The sequence below is a fragment of the Manis pentadactyla genome, chromosome 18, assembly GCF_030020395.1.
Source record: "Manis pentadactyla isolate mManPen7 chromosome 18, mManPen7.hap1, whole genome shotgun sequence".
Classification (NCBI taxonomy): domain Eukaryota; kingdom Metazoa; phylum Chordata; class Mammalia; order Pholidota; family Manidae; genus Manis; species Manis pentadactyla.
Genome location: NC_080036.1, coordinates 31,431,087 through 31,450,099, shown reverse-complemented (window position 1 = coordinate 31,450,099; position 19,013 = coordinate 31,431,087). Strand labels below are relative to the sequence as shown.

The 19,013-nt window shown below is 56.1% G+C and overlaps 1 protein-coding gene across 1 annotated transcript; it reads right to left on the bottom strand.

Annotated features, from left to right (window-relative positions):
• Positions 1 to 2,756: 2,756 nt before the first annotated feature.
• CTSH (cathepsin H) lies at positions 2,757 to 18,346 on the bottom strand. The gene is made up of 12 exons (XM_036916080.2): positions 18,203 to 18,346; positions 14,020 to 14,051; positions 13,353 to 13,458; positions 12,340 to 12,410; positions 11,710 to 11,814; positions 10,114 to 10,200; positions 9,370 to 9,425; positions 7,961 to 8,042; positions 6,919 to 6,987; positions 4,822 to 4,928; positions 3,688 to 3,813; positions 2,757 to 3,111 (listed from the first exon to the last, which is right to left on the bottom strand). Exons 1-12 carry the CDS (start codon positions 18,282 to 18,284, stop codon positions 3,036 to 3,038), a joined length of 999 nt encoding a protein of 332 aa, XP_036771975.1. The 5' UTR covers positions 18,285 to 18,346; the 3' UTR covers positions 2,757 to 3,035.
• Between the last annotated feature and the right edge of the window lie 667 nt (positions 18,347 to 19,013).

Sequence of the window (19,013 nt, the reverse complement as noted above, 5' to 3'; positions counted from 1 at the left end):
TTGATTTATCAGGTGGGTGTTTAATTTTCTTGTTTGGCCTCTGTAGTATGAGAATATTGGCTTCAGTACCTACCTCCAGGCTACAGCAGCTAGGAGACAGCTCTTGAGTCACGGCTAAGATGTTAGAGGCTCATGTGAATATAATTTTCCTAGGGAATTTTTACCTGTGTGATGTACTTTTTGTCCATAATTCATTTTAAGGTGTCTACCAGCATTATTTACAGTGCCCAAACTACAGGTTTTCTTACCACCATCTCCTCGTTTAAATATAGCATAATAATAGAGTACTGGTAGGTTTGCTTGCTGGTACTAAAGTTCCCTGTGAAGTTTTTTAATTCCTTTTTGAGTTATTACTAACTCTAGACGTGGCTGTAGGACGTCTGGGTGGGATTAAGTGTAACTGAGATGAGCCTGAACTGATTTGACGATAGTTTACTGTTGCTTACCAAAAAGTGAAGTTGGGTTAATACTAAAACCTTTTTATTAGTTTTAGGTATGTAACGTAACTATTTGATATTTGTATATCTTGCACATTATCACAACAGCAAGTCGAGGTAACATCTCACCGTAAGCTACAGAATTTAAAAACCATTTTCATATATACTTTTTTCACTTAGGTCTTTACTTCTGAATATTCTCTTCCCAGTATTTATTAAACTTATCGATGTACGTGGATCACAGCCATGTTGGAGATTTCTAGAGTAGCCACATTATGGACTACAATCTAGAATTTTCTGTTTTAAATGTACTCTTTGACCTAGTTAAGGGCCTGGCCTTGAAGGAAGCATTGCTGATGAGTGTGCAGTGAACTAGTTCTTTGGCTTTGCCTTTGTCTTTTTGTTACTCCTGCAGTTCCATTTAATGTTCAGGACTGTTTATTTGTAATACCTGTTTTACAAAGCTGACCTCAGATTGTTGGTAAAATGGCAGACTTGTGCTTTTCTGCAATCTGAGCACTTGATGTGTGTGTTTATGGAGAAGCAGAGCCATGTGGAGGTGCACGTTCTGGTCGTTTGGTTGGGGTAGGCATGCTCCTGAGATGGTCGGGGCTTGGCTTCAACACATCCATGGCATCTGAGGGTGTCAGTGTGCTGGTGCCTGTTCCCATATTAGTCGGTCCCATTTTTATTTACTCAGTTGTGATAGTTACAAAGTTTTGAAATTACTTCCTCAGAATTGAGGTGATTTGCCCCTGCATCTCCCTCCCCCCTTCTTTGGCCTTTGCTTGGCACAAATTTGCAGCCCTGAACTTGCCATGGACCTTGGGCGTGTGTAGTAACAGCTGCTGCCGCTTACAGTGTCTTAGGAACAGGAAGGGCAGTTCTGAGGGTTCAGACTTCCCCATGGTCTTCCTAGCTGAGCGTCACACCCTGACCGCCCCATTTCCCTTTCCTGTCCGCCTTGTCCATGCCTATCATGGAGTGTGTGTTTTAATAGTGTTCTAATCAACCAGCTGGCTCCCCATCCTAAACTAGTGGTTTCCTGTGTGCTATTGTGTGGATTACAGGAGTGAAGTCAGGGGAGGTGAAGGTGCAGAGTCAGCTTCCGCACTGTGTCGCCTGCCCTCACTCTCCCTGCTGTGTGCACTTCCGCCAGTCTGTCTCCCCGTCTGGGCTTGCTTTCACATGCTGCCAGATGGAAGAGGGAAGTGGAGAACAGTATTTTTATTAAGGCATAAACACTATCTCCAGGGCTGTGTTCATGCCTTTGTTAAAGGCCTGGAGGCTGGTTCAGGGCCATACAGACTGTATAGCCTGAAATTGCTCCCACTACAGAATACCTGGAAATGCAAGGTAGAAATAACATTCTTGCAGATAACATAGATGAGCACACAGAACAGGCTGCAGACACCCTCAGTCTAATTAACATTGGGGTAACGCACATGCAGTATGTTTAGTAATAGAGAAGAGAAACTGACCATGAGAGAACTGAGTCAGACTTGAGGCCCCAGTAGGGAGCAGTGTGTACTGGGCAGCTCAGACCAGTCTCCGTGCAGCCTCTTGGGGGAGGGGCTGGGGTGTGAACCTTCCTGGGGGCATTGTGCTGTGGTGGGTGCTCACTGGCCAGGCTCAGGAGGGCACAGCCCCGGAGGCAGAGGCGCCCCAAGTGCTGCTTTCAGCTCGGGTGCTGGGTGGGCTGCCTGGTGCTGCAGTCTCCCCTGGGTGGAGATGGGAAGACTTTTTTTGTCCCAACATCTTGTGGTGCCTCATGTTACTAGAATTTTCTAATAGATCAAACCACATTTACATTTTCTAAGTAAGCCTTGTCATGAAAACAACATATTTTCTCAAATGTTTTCAAGACTTTGGCTCTATAGGAGCCCCAGTGATGGGAAAGCGCTCTTCCTGAGAAAACCTGTGGACTGTGGGACAAAGCAGACTCTTGCTTCCAGAGCCCAGGATTTCTCCAAAGGGATGGGATGGTGTGGAGACCGCAGGGCCCAGGAGCATCCTGGTGTGTGCAGAGCAAGGGGCAGGTGGGGGAAGGGGGGCAGTCCTAGGAGTGCTGCTGGGTTTGGGCCGGGGAGGGAGCTGCTGGTGGAGGCCACCGCAGAAGCCCCAGCTTTCAGGCCTGCCCTGCCCTACCGAGTGGGTACCTTTCCTCCCCATGTCCCCCCGGGTACCGCGTCCGGTGGGCAGTGACACCACCACCCCTCCCAGCCAGACATCGGCTCCTCGATGCCTCCGCCTGTGGCTGAGCCTGTTGGGCAGACCCAGGCTGCCGTGTCTGGTCCCAGCACACAGCACAGGCCTGGCTCGGGGAGGTGATCACCAGAGGTTTATTGAGGGGAAGCCCCAAAGAGAGTCGCTGGGGTGCTCTCCATATGCGAAACGCGGCCAGGCGCAGGTCAAGAACATTCCCGGCCCACGTGGGTGTGATTGTTAAAAATCACACCTGAGGCCTTTTCGTCAGCAGATGTGGGTGGCTTGATACTGCTGGAATTCTTCCGTTTTTTCTTAGGTTTCGAGGGACGACGGGTATGATGAAGCGCCCTGGGCCGCGGCGGGAGCCCCTTGCTGTGGCCAGCCGGCCATTCACAGCAGGGGGATGGGGTAGGAGGCGCAGGCTGCCAGCCCACACATGTTCTTCCCACGCTCGATGAGGAAGTACCTGGGCAGAGAGCAGTTTGAGGCCTGGGGGGCCGCCTCCCTACAGTCTTTTCTGGAATGTTCTGCTCGTCAAGAGCTGACTCCAGGGTTTATGCCCTTGACTCAAAACGGTGGCACTGGGTTGATTTTATCTCCAGGAAATCAGTGAACCTGGCTTTGTGGGCCCCCGAGTGAGCCCTTCCAGGACATGGAGTCTGAGAGCAAAGACGTGAAGTCACACAGGGCTATGCACCCAAGGGCCTTTCCTTGCTGGAGGGCTGTGCCCCCCCGCGGTGAGCTAGCTGCCCTGGGCCCTCCCCACGCCTGAGTCCCAGAGGCTGTGTGGTGGGCAGTTCTCGGTGGTCACACGTCCTATGGACACTCCTGTGCCCGACAGGATGGCTAGTCCCAGGCCCCAGGCAGGAGAGGGACGGCCAGGTGGTCTTGGGGTACAGAGGTTCCCTCCCTACTGCAGGCCCTGCTGACCAGCTTCTGCTCAGGAACCACAGATCTGACAGGTAGGGAGACCCCCCCTCCAAGGCCCCCAGACCCAGGCAGTCATGCATTTCCCAGCATTTGGGACCTGGAAGCCACTCACCCATTCATTCCCCAGTTGGGGCCCCAGGAGTTCTTCACGATCCAATAAGGCACCCCATTTTCTTCTCCATACCCAACAGCCAGCACCGCATGGTTTACCTTATCAGGAGTTTTGTGACAGGATGTACTGGAAAATGAAAACAAAAAAGGCTGCAAAATAGAGGGAAGACAAAAGCTGTGGCCCACCCTCATTCAACAGGAGCCCTCTGGGTGCGTCCCACAGGGCCTGGACGGTCGTGGGGCTGCAGAGACTGTCTAGTCACGGCGCAAGGGGGCGTCCTCTCCAGTTCTGTCGTTCTGCTCAGCTCCGCACTTCTAACGGGGAGCAGCCCTGCTCACCTTGGGCAGCAGGGTCCAGTGGCTTCACAGCATTACTTTGTTGCTGTTCTATTTATTTTTAAGATTATCTGTAGTTAGAGCAAATATACAGGCTTTCCATTTATGACAGTGAACTAGTTTCCATGAGGAAATTCCAAGAAATTCCAGAGGCCTCGGCAGTGGTCCCGCCTTACTGGTCTGCTGGTCGTTGGTCTGTGCAGGCCCAGGGCAAGGGGCACTCCCACCTATGGGCCCAGCGCTGCAGACTCCAGGCCAGCAGCCAGGGACTCTAAGTTCTTGGCAAACAGTTGGCCATGGGGTTCCAGGGGTGTCTGAGATGGGAGGCTGAGGACAAACCTCGGGGAAGCAGCATAGAGGGCGGCCGGGCTAGGGGAGCGGCAGAGACGCCAGGTGGAGGCTGGAACCAGCTGCACAGACAGCTGAGTGTATTTGGTGCCATGCAGGCAAGGGGCGCGGGGTGCAGGGAGGGGAGCCCCGCCCAGGTGCGCCCTGAGGCCGGGGTTTCGTGGGTGATCTGCAGCAGAGCCCTGGCCTGGTTCTGGTCTGGGGGAAGCTACTTTCTCTTCCATTTCACATCTTCAAATTTTTGAACATGGGTTTCCTTAACCGGAAGAAGAGTGAGCTCTGGAGTGGGACCCTGGGCCCAGCCCTCCTCCTCGCTTCCTGTGTCCGAGACCTGTGCAGGAGCTGTGCTGGGGGCATGTGCAGTGCCCGGCATCCAGCAAGGGCCAGGACTTGGGGCTGAGCTGGGTCCTGCGCCCGTTCCCTCCCTGCAGCTGCTGGGACCCCCGCTCACCTGGAGTAGATGCCCTTAGTGTACTTCATAAAGTCGTCGGTCACCTCAAAGGCAAAGCTCACAGGGTTGTACAGGGCCACCGCCTCTACCATGGCCTCCTCATCATTCTGTAGACAGACAGACCGCAGGTGGGCACACACCACCTCTGTCACCTCCCCTCCACATATGGCCCTTGGTCCCAAGGTGGGGGCAGGTCAGGGGCAGAAGATGAGGCTGTTTCAGACCGAAGAAGTAGGCTGCCCCTTCCTCACAGCACATGTTGGGGTGGTATGGGGAACCCCGATCTCCCGTTCCCAAGTGGCCAGAACCCTTTGGGGATTTTACTGGCTTAGTGGTTCCCTTCCCAAAACTGGTTCCCTGTGGCCTCTGTCTCCTTAGCTGGGCTGGCCTGTCTGGCCATCTCTCCTCCCTCCCTCTGGAGTGGGGCCAGGGGCTCCAAGGTGGGCAGAGAGAGATGTAACTCCCCCACCCTCGCCCTCTGGACTCCTTGCACCCACAAAGCCAGTCTAAGGAGCTCTTCTGGTAGAACACAGAGCTTAGAAGTCCACGAGCAGATGAGACAGTGGAAGGAGAGGACCTGTGGAGGACTTGGGGCCTCCAGCTGGGCAGATGGGTAGGAGGATGACAGAGGCTTTGGGGCAGAGCCACAGAGACCAGGTATGGGCAGGGGCTTCAGAACCCCGATGCCCAGGCCGCACCTGGACCTTCAGCGTTGGTGGGAGGGGTCCCATGCACCAGGAGCTTTTGAAGCGTCCCAGCTGGGAACCACTGGGCCAGGTCAGCTAACAAGGCCGTGCCCCTGGCTGGAGACCTTCGGGAGTGGAAATGGGAAGTCATGCGATGAGGCCAGGGCTCCGGCCAAGGGAACCGGGTGCGGGGTTGGGTCACGAGGGGTGGGCAGAGACCCAACTGCTCCTGCCCCATGCTCAGAAAAGGCCTTGTGAGCCCACACGTCAGGTGGAGACGAGGTAGGCATAGAGGCCTGCCCACCAGGCGGGCACTGCTGTGGGATCTGCCTGGTCCACGGCCATCCATCCTCCCATGGCCTGCTCGTTAGGGCCCTGCAGGCCCTCCTGGGCACCAGGCAACAGGGATACCTTTGTCCCCGATTCACCTCTGAGTGAGACACAGCCCAGAGCAGGTCAGCCCTTGGTGGATGTGTTTAAGAGAAACTGGCTGTTCTCGGAGGACAAACTCACGGCCTCTGTACCATCCCCATTACAGGTGTAGGTTCTAGAAGGCCATGGTCTCAGTTCACAGCCAGCTTCCACGTCCTGGTCCTGCGGTCTTGGTTTGAACCTGTCCTGAGCCTGCCTGCTCTTCCGATGACAGGCCGCGGGCTGGCCGGCGTGTGACGGGGAGGCTGACTGTCAGGGCAGCTCCGGCACACGCTCCTGAGCCGTCAGCACCATGCCGAGCACTCGGCACGTGCTTGTGGGCACACGTGGTCAGCCTCACGCTCTCATCTGCACACGTCACACGCAGGCTCGGGAGGCACAGGGCACTCCCACATCCTTGGTCTCTCTGGGACAACAGGGCCCTGTCCGCCGGAGGCCAGGCGTGCCATGTGTGCTCTGCTCTCAGAGCCAGTGAGTAGTTTGCCTCTGCGTCTGCCCCAGCCCTGGAGTGACACCCACAGCAGAGTGGGAGCTGTGGGGCCGACAGACAGTCACACGAGGGAGACAAAAGCTTCGGTTGTCCAGAGCCGTTTGGATTCGGGGGCTCCTGTCCCTGTGGCATGACCTGGCCTATCCTGGCTAACACATCTTGGTGAGCTTGCACTTGGTCTCTTACACACACACACGATGCCACACACGTCCACACCCGCTTTTGCAGGATGGGATTACTGCTTGCATTTTACAGACGAGGCTGAGACAGAACACAGACCTGCACAGACCCAGGTCAGAACCGGTCGCATGCTCTCTCCCTTCCACCGTCCACCACACTGCCTCCACAGCGATTCAGGGTCACTGACAATCCAAACCTTTTCATCAGAGATAAGCTGCCAGGAAGGGCTGCCCTGCTGTGCCCGTGGGCCACCTGACTGGCCTGCTCATCAGAACACATCCCTCTCGCAGAGAGGGATCCGGTACTCACGATTGTAATGTTGGCCACATCCTTGACGAACGCAATGGCCTTCCTGGGCTGGAACTTGCAGTCACTGTCCTGTTCAAGGCAGCAAAGGGCATGGAACACAGGTTGTGGTGTTGGGCCAGCCGGCTGCAGGCTCCTGAGCATGGTAACATTTACGGAGCAAAGCTACAGGTGCCAGGGCCTGGTAACGGGGCTGCTGTGGAGCAAGGGGGGCACCCCTGGCCCCAAGGAGCTCACAGCCCGGGGGCCGAGGGGCCTATGCTGTTTCCAGCAGGGGTGGGAGGAGCCCAGCGGGGGCCTGACCCAGGACAAGAAAACATGCTGAGAAACGGGGCTGAGGAAGAGCTTGCGTGGCTGGAGGGGGTGTTTCTGTGCAGGAATCCTGCTGACGAGGCAACGAGTGGGTTACATGGAGGCGAGAGCAGCCCCTCCGGGACAGGAGAGGAGTGGGGACCACGGCAGAGGCAGGACTTGGTGCTGGGGAACTGGCCAGCGGGTGGCTGGAGAGGAGGGTCAGGGGGTACGGGGAGGTGGGCTGGGTGGGCCGGCTGGGCTGAGGGGCCTCTGCAGAGTGTGGCCACGCAGATGTATGGTCAGACCTGGGCCTCGGGCCCCTGGCAGCCCGAGGGGTGGGAGGCCCCAGACTTGGGGAGGCTGAGGGTTGGTGGGGCTGGGACGTGATGGCCCCAAGCAGCAGACGGTTAGAAGGTGGGGTGGGGGCTGCCCCCAGAGTGGTTCTGAGGAGGCCCATTCTGCCCCTTCCTGAGGACATCCAGGTGGAGCTGCAGGTTTGGGGCAGAGATGAGGGTCCTGGCCACAGGTGTGGCGGGCTGAGGTGAGCCCTGCGGGGTCAAGCTGGGGGCAGGGGAAGACCTGGTGGTGGGAGAGGCCCTGGGTGGGGAGCTGTGGGCCCAGGCTCGCAGGGGTCAGGGACGGAGCACAGGGCACGGCTGAGCACCCCGGGTGTCGAGCCCCAGCTCCAGGCAGGAGGGGCAGGGTGACCTGGGGAGGTGGGGAGCAGCCGGGGCTGGTCCACTGGGCTTACCTGGCCCTTGTAGGGGTAGGTGTCTTCACTCATGATGCCCTTGTTGTACTTGATGTACTCGAAGGCCTGGCTCGGGAGACCCCTGCAGGGAGCAGACAGGTGCAGACGCTACTGGAGTCCAAGGACCACCCCACGTGCTTCAGTGGGATGGAGACCCCTGCGGACGCCTAAGAGCCAGGGCCGGGGCCCCTCTGTCTGGAGGAGCAGGTGGTGCCACGGGACGGTGGATGGGATGAGCCCAGCTCCCCATCATCACCACCTCGAGGCCCACTGGCCCTCACTGGGCAGGTGCTCTGACTCTCCCATCAGCCCGTGTGGTGGATGCTGGTACTTCTTGAGGCACAAAGTGGTCGAACAACTTGCTGGGCCAAAGCTAAACAGCATCTGGTTCCAAAGGTCGGTCTTTCTGTGTCATGCTGCTGGCCAGGGAGAGCCCACCCACAGCCCCGGTACTGTCACAGGCCCACACACACCTACTCGTGGCCAGCCTGGTCTGGTGGGGACGTGCTCCTTGCAGCCCCAGAGCTCAGGTGCGTGGCAGCCGCGGAGCCACTGGCCAAACCAATGAAGAACTAAACCAAAGGGCACAGCCGCTCTGGAAGGCCCTGGGCCCAGAGTGCCTTTCCGATTCTTGCTCTGGGTGGTTTGTAAGTTGCAGAGGAACGAGACCAGAAAAGGAGGGAATGTGAGGGCCGTCAGCAAATGGACCTGACTTTGCCCAGGGCTCCCAAGGCCTCGCTTAGAACAGGTCTGCAGGAGGCCCTCCCAGTGGCCACGGCCGCAGTGGGTGAAGCCCGTCCCAGGACTCGGCTGTGGGAGGAGGAGCTGGGGCACAGCAGGCCTGGGAGGGTGGGCTGCGCCAGGTGCAGGCAGGGAGGCGGGGGCCAGGCCGGGAGCTTGCTCGGGGGGGAACACGAGGGCCTGGCCTTTTGGGTCGTGCAGGAGAGCCAACCACGGACTGTTTCAGAAAGAGGCCAGGGCTGGAGATGTGGCAACAGGAGCGAGTCCCTGACCGTTCTGAGTGGCCCAAGAGGCAGGCCCGGGAAGACACAGAATTCCTTGCAAGCAGCTCCCCACTTTACAGAGGTGCTGGGGGCAGAGCTTGGAACCTGCAGACGCCTGTGTCGGGTGCTACTGGAGGGGGATGTTTCTCACTCTGAGTTCTTGCGGCCACTTGTCCAGAGGCCTTGGTAGCAGACACCTGGGCGCTGAGGGCAGGTGACACCATGGGGGATGGATTTCGGAACCAGCAGGCCTGGACTTGGGGTACAGCTCTGCCCGTCCTGGCTGAGGGCCCCAGAAATGGGGGCGACTGCTGTCACCCAGGCGGGGACACTGTGTCTGTGGCAGCTCCCGGCATACTGGGTCCCACAGACGTGGGCGCAGCAAACGGGCTCATGCGCACGTACCCTCGGCAGCCATGGTTATTGAAGTCCTGAGCACAGTCCACCAACTGCTGCTCTGCCTACAGGAAGGAACACAGACTGGGCAGCAGGCAGCTGGGAGCCTGCGGCCCCCTCAGCTTGGCACCTCGATGGCCAGACTATAAGCTCCCTGAGGGCAGGGGCCACAGCTGTACAACCCCAGGTGTACCTGCGTGCAGGGGCCGCGCCTGGCAGCAAGCATGCAGATGAGAGGGCCTGGGAGGGTTGCCTGTCTAAGCCTGCCCTGCAGGTATGTGTGGGCAGGCCGGTCATGGGTGCTCTGGTGGCAGAGGGGACAGGGCGGGGACAGGCCCACCTGGAGACCCAGCTCCCCCTTTCCTCAACCCCTGGCTTTTGCCAGCCTTGCCCTCTACCGTCCCTCTTCCCCACAAAGGAGGCCTCCTTCAGAGGCTCACACCCCTTGCTCTCGAGGGCCAGGGGCTTATCCCTCCGCGAAGACAACTGAGGCAGCCTGGGGTGGGCATGGCACTTCGGGGCTGCCGCGCAGGCAGGCCCTGCTTCCTGAAGGCCCAGATAGCCGAGTCCCCCAGGGAAGAGCCCTCAGACTGTTTCCTCCGCAGGCCCAGTTCTTTCCCAGTTGAGATTTACGTGCCTGGGACCCGGACCAGCTTCTTACTGAAGCTCCGGCAGAGCTGAAGGCCCAGCCGATCCTCCCCGCCTGTGAGGCCTCAGGTGAAGCCGGGGTTGCACCCCGGGCCGACTGCTTACCAGAGATAGCAGCTTCCCACCAGCGATGGCAACCGCGGACTCCAGGGCCCCCGTGGTGGAGAAAGTCCAGCAGCTGCCACAGCCGCCCTGAAGCCACAGGCAGGGCCGGAGGTCAGACGCCCGGACAGCAGGGGCGCCCGAGGCCTTTAGACCACAGAGCTGGTCCCCGTGTGCCCACTCTGGCCGCAGTGCCCTGCCAGGCCAGGCATCTCCCCATGTAGCCGGGAGGTGACATAGGCGCGTCCAAGAGCCGGATCCGCAGCACCCACCAGTCCCCCCGCCCACAGGGGCTGCAGTCCTGACTACCCCTCCCTGTGGCAGCCCTCCACTTCTGCTGCCCTTCCTCCCTGGGTCCCAGCAGGATGCACCAAGTCCTGGTTCTAGAACCTTCTCTCACCTTCCCACCTTCAATATCCTTCCATCACAGGCACAACCAAACCGACTCCCAGGCTGCCTCCCCTCCTGGCAGCACCACAGGGAACCGGGTGAGGGGCTGGCTGTGATGCTCCTGCCTGTCCGACCCCATATTCTACTGGAATATCCCCAAGGCTGCCTGTGCCCTGCGCACACTGCTGCCTGAGTTCGGTCCTCCCTGCTTATCCCGGGAGGGGCCGCCTGCTCCTGTCATCCTCTTGGCCTTCCCTTGGTGGGGACGGGGACCTGGTCAGGGGGCCTGAGTTGGTTGAGGGGGCGTCAGCCACCATGGACACGGAGCAGGTTCACCTGGGCCCCAGGTTTGGAGACCACTTGGTCCCCGGCCCACTGTGGGCCCCAGACAAGCCTCTTTCCTGCACTTCCCTCTGAAGTGAGGACCCCTCAGTGGCTGCTAAGGTTAGATCAGTATTTGTAACCACGTGGTGGCTGCAGTGAGGCACCACGTGCCCATGGGAGCGACCACTGGGTTCTGGCCCCTGCCTCAAATTCTAAACCTGCCATCGGCTCGAGGGGGAGAGGCTGGCTCTGTGCAGCCCACTGACTGCTGGGAGGGGGGATTCGTTCCAAATGTTGGGGTTGCTTGGCAGGTCCAGGAGCCCAGAGACCCCAGGAGATTTGAAGCTGTATCCCACAGCTTCAAGGAGAGGGATAAAATGTTTCTCCTGGGGAGTTTCAGTGCAAAGCCGGTGTTTCCAGGAAGGAAAGCTCCACCTCATCTCTCCTGTTTTTTAAGGCACCGCCCTGTCCCTTCCAGGGGCGGGGATGCAGGGGGTGGGGCCCAGACGCTGGGGACAGGACGCGCTGGAGCCCCTCCCGCCAGTGGCCATCCTCAGCCCCATGGAGGACGGAGGACAGGTCCTGGCGCCCCACCTCTGAAGGATCAGGGTGTATGTGGCTTAGGTGGCCCTGTTACAGGGGAGACCTGGGGCCTCGGGGGAATCGGAGGAGGTGGCGTGGTCTTTGCAGCGAATTCCAGACCAACAAAGGGGGACTTTTTTTGGATTTCAGGCAGCCCACAGAAATAACAACCTTGCCGCTTTTCAGATGAAGACACAGGGCTGGGGATACACTTGGCATAGTTTGGGGTTGAGTTTTTCTTTCTGTTTATTGTCTGAGAATGTGGCTATTTTAGGGAGAAATGACAGGGATTGCTGTGCATACCTGATTTTTCACTGATGAGACAAAATTTCCCTTTTTCCGCCAGTCCATGGAAGGTGGGTAGGGACCAGCACCCCGAAGGTAGTTACCTCTGGTGGCTGAGCAATTCTGGAACAACCAAATGTATTTTTTTCAGGAGGAAAGAAAAGTGTGCGATTAAAACGGAATCACCAGGAGAGACCGAGAAAAACTGGCTGTCAGAACCACCCTGCCCTGCTTAGTGACTCCGACTGCTAAGTGACAGGCCCTCTGAGAGCCCAGATCGGGGGCGTGGGGTCAGTGCAGCCAGACTGAGCAAACAAAATTAGTTCACCCAGTTACATGTGAGTTTCATATAAATGGTGAGTAACTTGGTAGTGTAAGTATGTCCTATGTAACAGTGAGACTATGCTTATGCTAAAATATTTCTTATCTTAAATTCAGTTTTAACTGGACATCTGTACTTTAATCTGGCAGCCCTGAGTCTGGGGTCTGCACTGCTGAGGCCATGGGTTTGACTGAGGCCATGCTGACCTCCCTGCCTCCCCCAGGACCCTGGGCACCCCCACTGCCACTGGGCTGCGGGGCAGGTGGGAGCTTATTCCAAAGTCTGAGTGGGAAGATTCAGATCTGGTCACTATGAATGACACTTACCTGCGGTTCTGACCAAAGATACTTGCGTCTGAATTCAGCAAAGTTCATATCTGAAAACTGGTTCAGTCCCACTGTTAGGCAGAAAAACAGATATGAGCCGGTGAAGGGAGAATAAGGCCAGTAAAGCCCACGAGAAGGGCTCAGAGTGAGCCAGATAGAACTAGAGAGCCAGAAAAGACTCACAAGTTAGTGAGCTACTCAGGTGAAGCTCCATAGGCCGGGAGCAACTTGGAAAGTCGGAAATTCCCCAGATAAAGAAAAGTATCCGAGCAGAGCCCACGTCTTCCCCGTGTCTATTAGATCAGCAATTGTAAGATTTACTTCAGCCTGCTCCAGGCCCAGCTTATTCTTTAATTTTGCCTATATGCTGTTTTTTTCTCCTCTTCCTCCAGCCCCTAATCAAGTAACTTTGTAACCAGGGCAGGAGACAAGCATCATGATTAATTTTCCAACAAAACAAAACACCCAGAGATAAACAGCATAGTAAGAAGAGGAGAGATTCCATCTTAAGGCTAAGATTCCGTTTTAAAACCCAGGGAGTCAAGAAGTAAGATTCCTAACGCTTTCTTTAGTAAACAGACCCAACCCACCTAAAGCAAGGCAAACGGTCCCCAGAGAGAAGTCACTGTCCTGTGGAGGAACCGGATCAATATGGTCCTTGTGTTCAGTTTATTCAGCAGAATTACCTGGTAGACCGATTATTAATAGAGGAGAGGAGACGTCTCTCTCCCCAGAGACGTGCATGGGGGGGGACAAGTTCACACCACCCGGCCCTTTGTCACATTCCTGAAAAATCCTGAACAGCCCATAAAACCTGAGACCCTAAACCCTTAGGTGCACCTTCTCTCTGAGCACCCCTGCACTTTCTCTCTCTCTTTTTTTTTTCACTTTTTCTCTCTTTAAGTGCTTAACTTTAAAACTTTGATAGTGGGTCAGTGACCCCCTGCTCTCCAGATCGGGGATGCTCCCTGCTCCCAGGGGCTGAAAGCCGGGAGGAGAGGCTCCCCACGTACTCGTGAAGGTGTGGTTCCCAGCATTGTGGGCGGCTATCTTCCTCCAGTTGCTGACGAAGGTCTGCAGCCTGTGGTGGTTCTCCTCTGGGCTGTATTTCTTTTGGTGCTAAAACAAAATATATCAGCAGTTAAGTCACTGAAACAGGATGCAGCCCCTGAGCAGGAGACAGTTTTGTTTTCTAAGAGGAGGGATGAAGGTTTTCTTTCCGCCAGGCCCATCTGTGTCAGGAGGTGGGCCTCTGCGACCAGGAAGTTACAAAGCCCACACCCTGTCTCCCGGGACGGGGCGGAATGAAGCCGAGCAGCTGCCTGACAGTCAGCCGACAGCCCAGGAGGCCCTGGGAGAGGCCTGCCACGTGCAGGACCTCCCTGGACAGCGCAGCTGGAGCTGGGTCATATTTACAGCGAAAGCCAACATGTCCCCAAAGCACGAGCACTAGTGTCCCCAGGCGACCCACAGCCGTGCGGCCCACATGCAGACTCGACAGGAATCCCAAGGCTCGGAGGCTGCCAGCCAACTGCACCACTGGGGATTTTACTTCACTGCATCTCTCCCAGGGTTTGGCCAATTTCCAGTCCGGAAAGGCCCCGGGGGAGTGCCTGGCACAGTTTGGGTTGGTAACAGGAAACTGAAATGAGAAACTCCAGATTGAAGTTGAACACTGACCTGCAACATCCATGACTTGAAGTGAAACTGTTCTGTAGAGAGAAAAAAAAAATACGCCTGAGTTCCTCCCAGGAGGGGTGGAAGCCAAGCTGGGCCCTTTAGAGCTGATTTGCATTTTAGGAAATGAGGCTAAATTTAAAGCACCAAAAATGGTATTATCTAGCACAGAATGAAGAAAGGAACTCAAACTCTGCTTTGCTACCCCAAATTTGAAAAATTATAAGCCATTAACCTATGGAGCTGAAAGCTTGGTTGGTGGTAACCCTCAGTGGGGAAGTTTACGGGGTGCTAGGAAAGTTCTATTTCTTCATCTGGGTGCCGGTTACACAAGCGTGTTTAGATTGGGGCAATTCACTGAAATGCCTATCTAATGATTTGTGCACTTTTCTGTGTGTTATAGTTCAATGAGAAGTTAATTTACAAACCTATCTACCCCAAGGGTAAGCAGTTTTTCTAAAAGGGACAAATAATATCTTAGACTTCACAGTCTGTCAGGTCTCTGTCACAGCTACTCAACCCCGTCCTTGTAAGTTGGGAGGGGAGACGGGGGGAGGTATCCGTGCTCCGTTAACACTTTATTTGCAAAAACAGGCCGGCCATTTGTGAACCTCTGCTACAGCCCAGCCGTACCTGCCTTGTACATTTGTGAGTTATCTAAAAGTTCCATTTTTTGAATTTAAATCATTGCAGACGATGTATTCCAACTTATTGTAAATAATGACATTTAAAAATGACTATTGTATCATTCTTTTAAAGCTAGTGTAATCTATCTACCATGATTTGATGCCCACCATCGAAAATACAAACTCTTCTCGAAGAGCTTGGTACTTCTCATAGTTTCCTTTTCTCCTTGAACCCCCAACTCCATCCACAGCTCAGAATTTTATCCTCAGGGAGCATATGTTTATATAGATCTCCCTAACATGCTCCTATGGATGTTAAGAACAAAAAGTATAAATTTAAATTATTTTTATTTCCTGTGACCCGCACACCTCTGAATATTACAAATAATCATTCTGGATTGAGTAAGCATCATCATTATTAACACTCCAACCGATTAAAATATTTCAAATAATGTAAGAAGTATTAGAAATGCATCTCTTAATTATGCATCTACTAACAACGCCTACCATGGATTTATATATTCATGGGCGCATATTACCTATTTTTTGAATGAGTCAGCATTCATTCTGGTTTTTGTTTTTTGAAAGGTCAAAGGGCTGAGAAATCCTGCCTGAATAAGCAGGATGGGTAGACCCAGGCCTGGGAATCGAGGCCTTTTTAGAGCCTGTCCCACAGTCCCCGGGCGTTGGCTCGTCATGGGATGCCCTAGTACTCAACATCATTTCTAAGGCCCTGTCCGCTGACCCTTGGTGAGGTCCTCTCTTCTTTGATTTCAGTTCTTTGAAGAACAGACAACCGCCGAAGGAAGGCCAGGTTACCACCTTCTGCTCTGCTTCTCTGATGCTCACCCCAGTGGCTCAGGGTCAGGTTCAGTGAGAGGGGCCCCACCTGCCCTCAGGCACTTTTCCAGGCACCTCAGTTTGAGCAGAGGGGACCTTTGGAAGTAGAGGGTCTGGACGTCGATTCCAGTCGGGATTTTTTTGTGTCCCCCAAGGATCCACCCCCTCCCCCAGTCTGTGCAGTGTCTACATCTCCCTTTGTGGATCACAGACCTGCTCCAGAAACCAAGCTATGGCCATTTCCCTGTAACAGAAATGCAAGGTTCCCTGTGCGGCCTGTCCAGGGCCGCCAAACGCTCCAGGTCCCGACTGGGTGGGCGGCTGCAGGTGAGGGCTTCAGGAGGCCAGGACGGCTGACTAGCACTCACTTCTGGGGGGCTTCAGACCCAACCAGCACACTTGGAAACCCAGCACTACTTCTCCTTGGCCGGGCATCAGTGGAAGAAAACGGCAGGGATGATCTTGGGGCTGGGGACCCTGCACCCCAACCTCGGAGCCACGTCGGCCCGGTGTGACTTCTGGAAGTCACTTATGTAGGCCCTCTCCAGGGGCCTCGTGGGGGAGGACCTAGAACAGGGGGCAGGACACGATGGCCTGTTTTTGTACGGCCCATGATCTAAAGAACCTTTCCATTACACTTACACATGATTGAAAAAAATACATCGTTGTGCAGCACCTGAAAATCATTTGAATTCAAATTTCAGTGTCTATCAAACACAGGTTTATGGGACATAGTCATGCTCACTCACATCCCGTCTGGGCACTTTCCTGGCACTGTTAAGTAGTTGCTACAGAGACTGTATGGCCCACGAAATCTATAATATGACCATCCAGCCTCTTCACTATTATTAACTCTGGAGTTAATGATGCCTTCGGCTCTCCTCGGTGCACGCCGCACCACCAGGGCAGAGAACGCCCTCGCTGGGGGTGCCGCATTTCCCCTAGGCTGGGACTGACCTGGAGCAGGCACACCCCAGGTGTGCAAGGCTTGGGGGCTGCCTTGTGTAAATAGGCGGCAAGGTTCGGCCCCCCAGGATCTGTGCCCAGTACAGGCTGTTCTTTGCTACTTTTCTCTGTCCCCGGGCAGGGGTGAGGGAGGGCAGGCACATGGGACAAGCATCATGATTAATTTTTCCTGCCAGTGATGAAAAATGCAGAGATATAAACAGTGTAGTAAGAACAGGAGGGACTCTATCTTAAGGCTAAGTTTCCACTTTAAAAAGTAGAGAGTTAGGAGGTAAGATTCCTGACATACTTTATGATAATCAGCCAACAGCCTATCTTAAGGCAGGGCAGGCGGTCCTAACTGGAATGTCCCCACTGCTTGAGGGCAACCACTATCCTGGAGAAGAACAGAATCAATACATTCCTTGTGTCAAGTTTATCTTACAGAATATATAGAGGATGGACTATGGATGACATCACAGCGCCTCTCATTGCAGAGACATCCTGAGACCACATGTCAAGCCTATGCTGACCCCCTATCCCACCCTGTGCCCCATTCTTGAAAGCCTTAAAAGAATCCTAAGCCCTTAAGTATGTCCTCTCTGAGGTTGCCCGCACCCCCCTTTCCTCAAGTGTGTACTTTGCCTTAAATAAAGCCCTCTCACTGCTCAACTGACTGCGTTTTGTCTCTGAGCTCTTCCAGTGCTGAGCGTCTTTGTTACTTCACTATTTCATTCAATTGTCTAGACTTAAGCACGAGTCTTCACTCTCTCTGTTCAACTGAGAGCTCCAATTTGGGCTTGCAAGGTCCTGTCCCCTGGGTGACCTGGACAGGACTGTGGCTGTACCATCATGCTCTTTAGCAACCTGTCTGAAAATCTCCTGTCTTTGCCTTTGGGAAGTTCTCAGCACATAATCTCCCTCCACTCGGTGCCCTGCGGCTCCCCCAAATCCTGGGGTGGTGCGGGTTTAGTCCACACACTGTGCAGATCCAAGCAGGTTCTGGATGCAGGGGACCCTGGCTTCAGGAGCTGGCGAGGGACCCGCCCTGTGCAGGGCAGGAGCTCAGTGGGCCTCCCGGGCCTCCCTCTGCTCCTTCTTCTCTCTGCTGCCTGCATGGCACCTGTTACCCCTCTTGCTTTAATGAATTCCTTCCTTATCTGCACCTATCGGACCTGCTGGAGAATTCTTTCTCCATCAGAGCCAGCAGCCCTCCCCCATCCAGGCTGAGGTCTCACCTGGGGGGCAGGGAGAGACCTCCCCAGAGGCGGCTGCCCGACAACAGGGGGATGGACGTCTTGTGAGCTCAGGGCCCCACGGATGGCGGGCTGAGGCTGAAGGTGGGGCACCTGGGCAGGAGGGAGGCGGGCAGGCCCCACCTGGCCAAAAACGGGGAATGCTGGGGCCTGACCCGACACCGTGAACTCACGGAACGAAGGCGCTTCGTTTTCAAGGGTTAAATGCTGCTGCTCTCAGGACAGTCGCTTCCTCGCGGTCCCCGCGGGTCCCACGCAAGCGCTCCCGGAGTACCTGCACGGACCCCTATTCGCCGGCCCCAGGAAGCTGCTGGGAGGCGACGGAAAGTCCCTGCCCGCGCGTGGCGGAGGAAGAGCAAGTCCTCCCCGTGAAAGGGCGCGGGGGCAGCGGGGCCGCTCCGCGACCTCCCGGCCCCCGGGACGCAGCGCGCCCCTCCCGGACCCCGACCCTCCACGGAGCCCCCGGGGGCGCCCCCCACCTTCCCAGAGTCGCGCCCGGCCCGTAAGCCCTTCCGGTACCTAACGGGCTCGCGGGCAGGCTGGCGGCGCGGGCAGGGGCGCCCAGGAGCCCGGCGCAGAGCAGCAGCAGCGCGGCCCACATCGCGGCGGCGGCGGTCCGGTCGCGGCGGGAAGCGGGACTGGGCGGGCGGGCGGGGGCGGGGCCTGGGAGGCGGAGCCCAGGGGCGGGCATGTGGGCGGAGTCTTGGGCGGGCCGGGGCGGGCGGGCTTCCGCAGGCTCCGCCCCGCCCCGGGTCCCCGCCCGCCTTCACACCCGGCCGCGTGGGCCCCCTGCAGCCTCGGCGAGGCGGGCAGGCTGGCCTCCCGGGCACCGGGGCCGGACTTGGGGGCGGGGCGTCCAGCCTGACTCGCCCCTCCAGCCCCGCCCCTCAAGCCCCCCGCTGCCCTCCGTGCTGACCGCGTCCCGGGGCCCCGCTGCCGCCAGGGAACTTACAACCCAGGAGAGGGATGCCCTTTTCTGCCCCTTTTTACCCCCAACATGCTAAAATGAAGTATTTCTGCTGACAAAGTCATTTTAGCAGCTTTAGGGTCATTTTCTCTAGTTTGCAAATCCCAGGAAAGGAGGAAGATGATACAAGTGTTAAAAAACAGAATTCAAGGGATAGATTTGAAGTGTCATTAGCTTCATTAAGTGATTCCTGCAGGAGCGGCCCCTCCAGCAAGTAGAGATGCTCCGAGGGGCGTGCGGAGCGGAGCGTCTCGCTGGAAGGAAAGGAGGGAGCGTGTGTGCGTGACCCTCTGGGGCAGAGGACCTCGCGGTTTTTACCAGGGTTTTTTAATCATGATTCCCTCACGATGCTGATGGGGAAAT

Coding starts and splice junctions, on each gene's coding strand:
- CTSH (XM_036916080.2), bottom strand. CDS start 18,284: ATGTGGGCCGCGCTGCTGCTGCTCTGCGCCGGGCTCCTGGGCGCCCCT. Junction 13,459..14,019: donor TCAAGTCATGGATGTTGCAG/GTCAGTGTTCAA, acceptor ATTTTGTTTTAG/CACCAAAAGAAATACAGCCC. Junction 9,426..10,113: donor GTGGGAAGCTGCTATCTCTG/GTAAGCAGTCGG, acceptor TCCTTCCTGTAG/GCAGAGCAGCAGTTGGTGGA.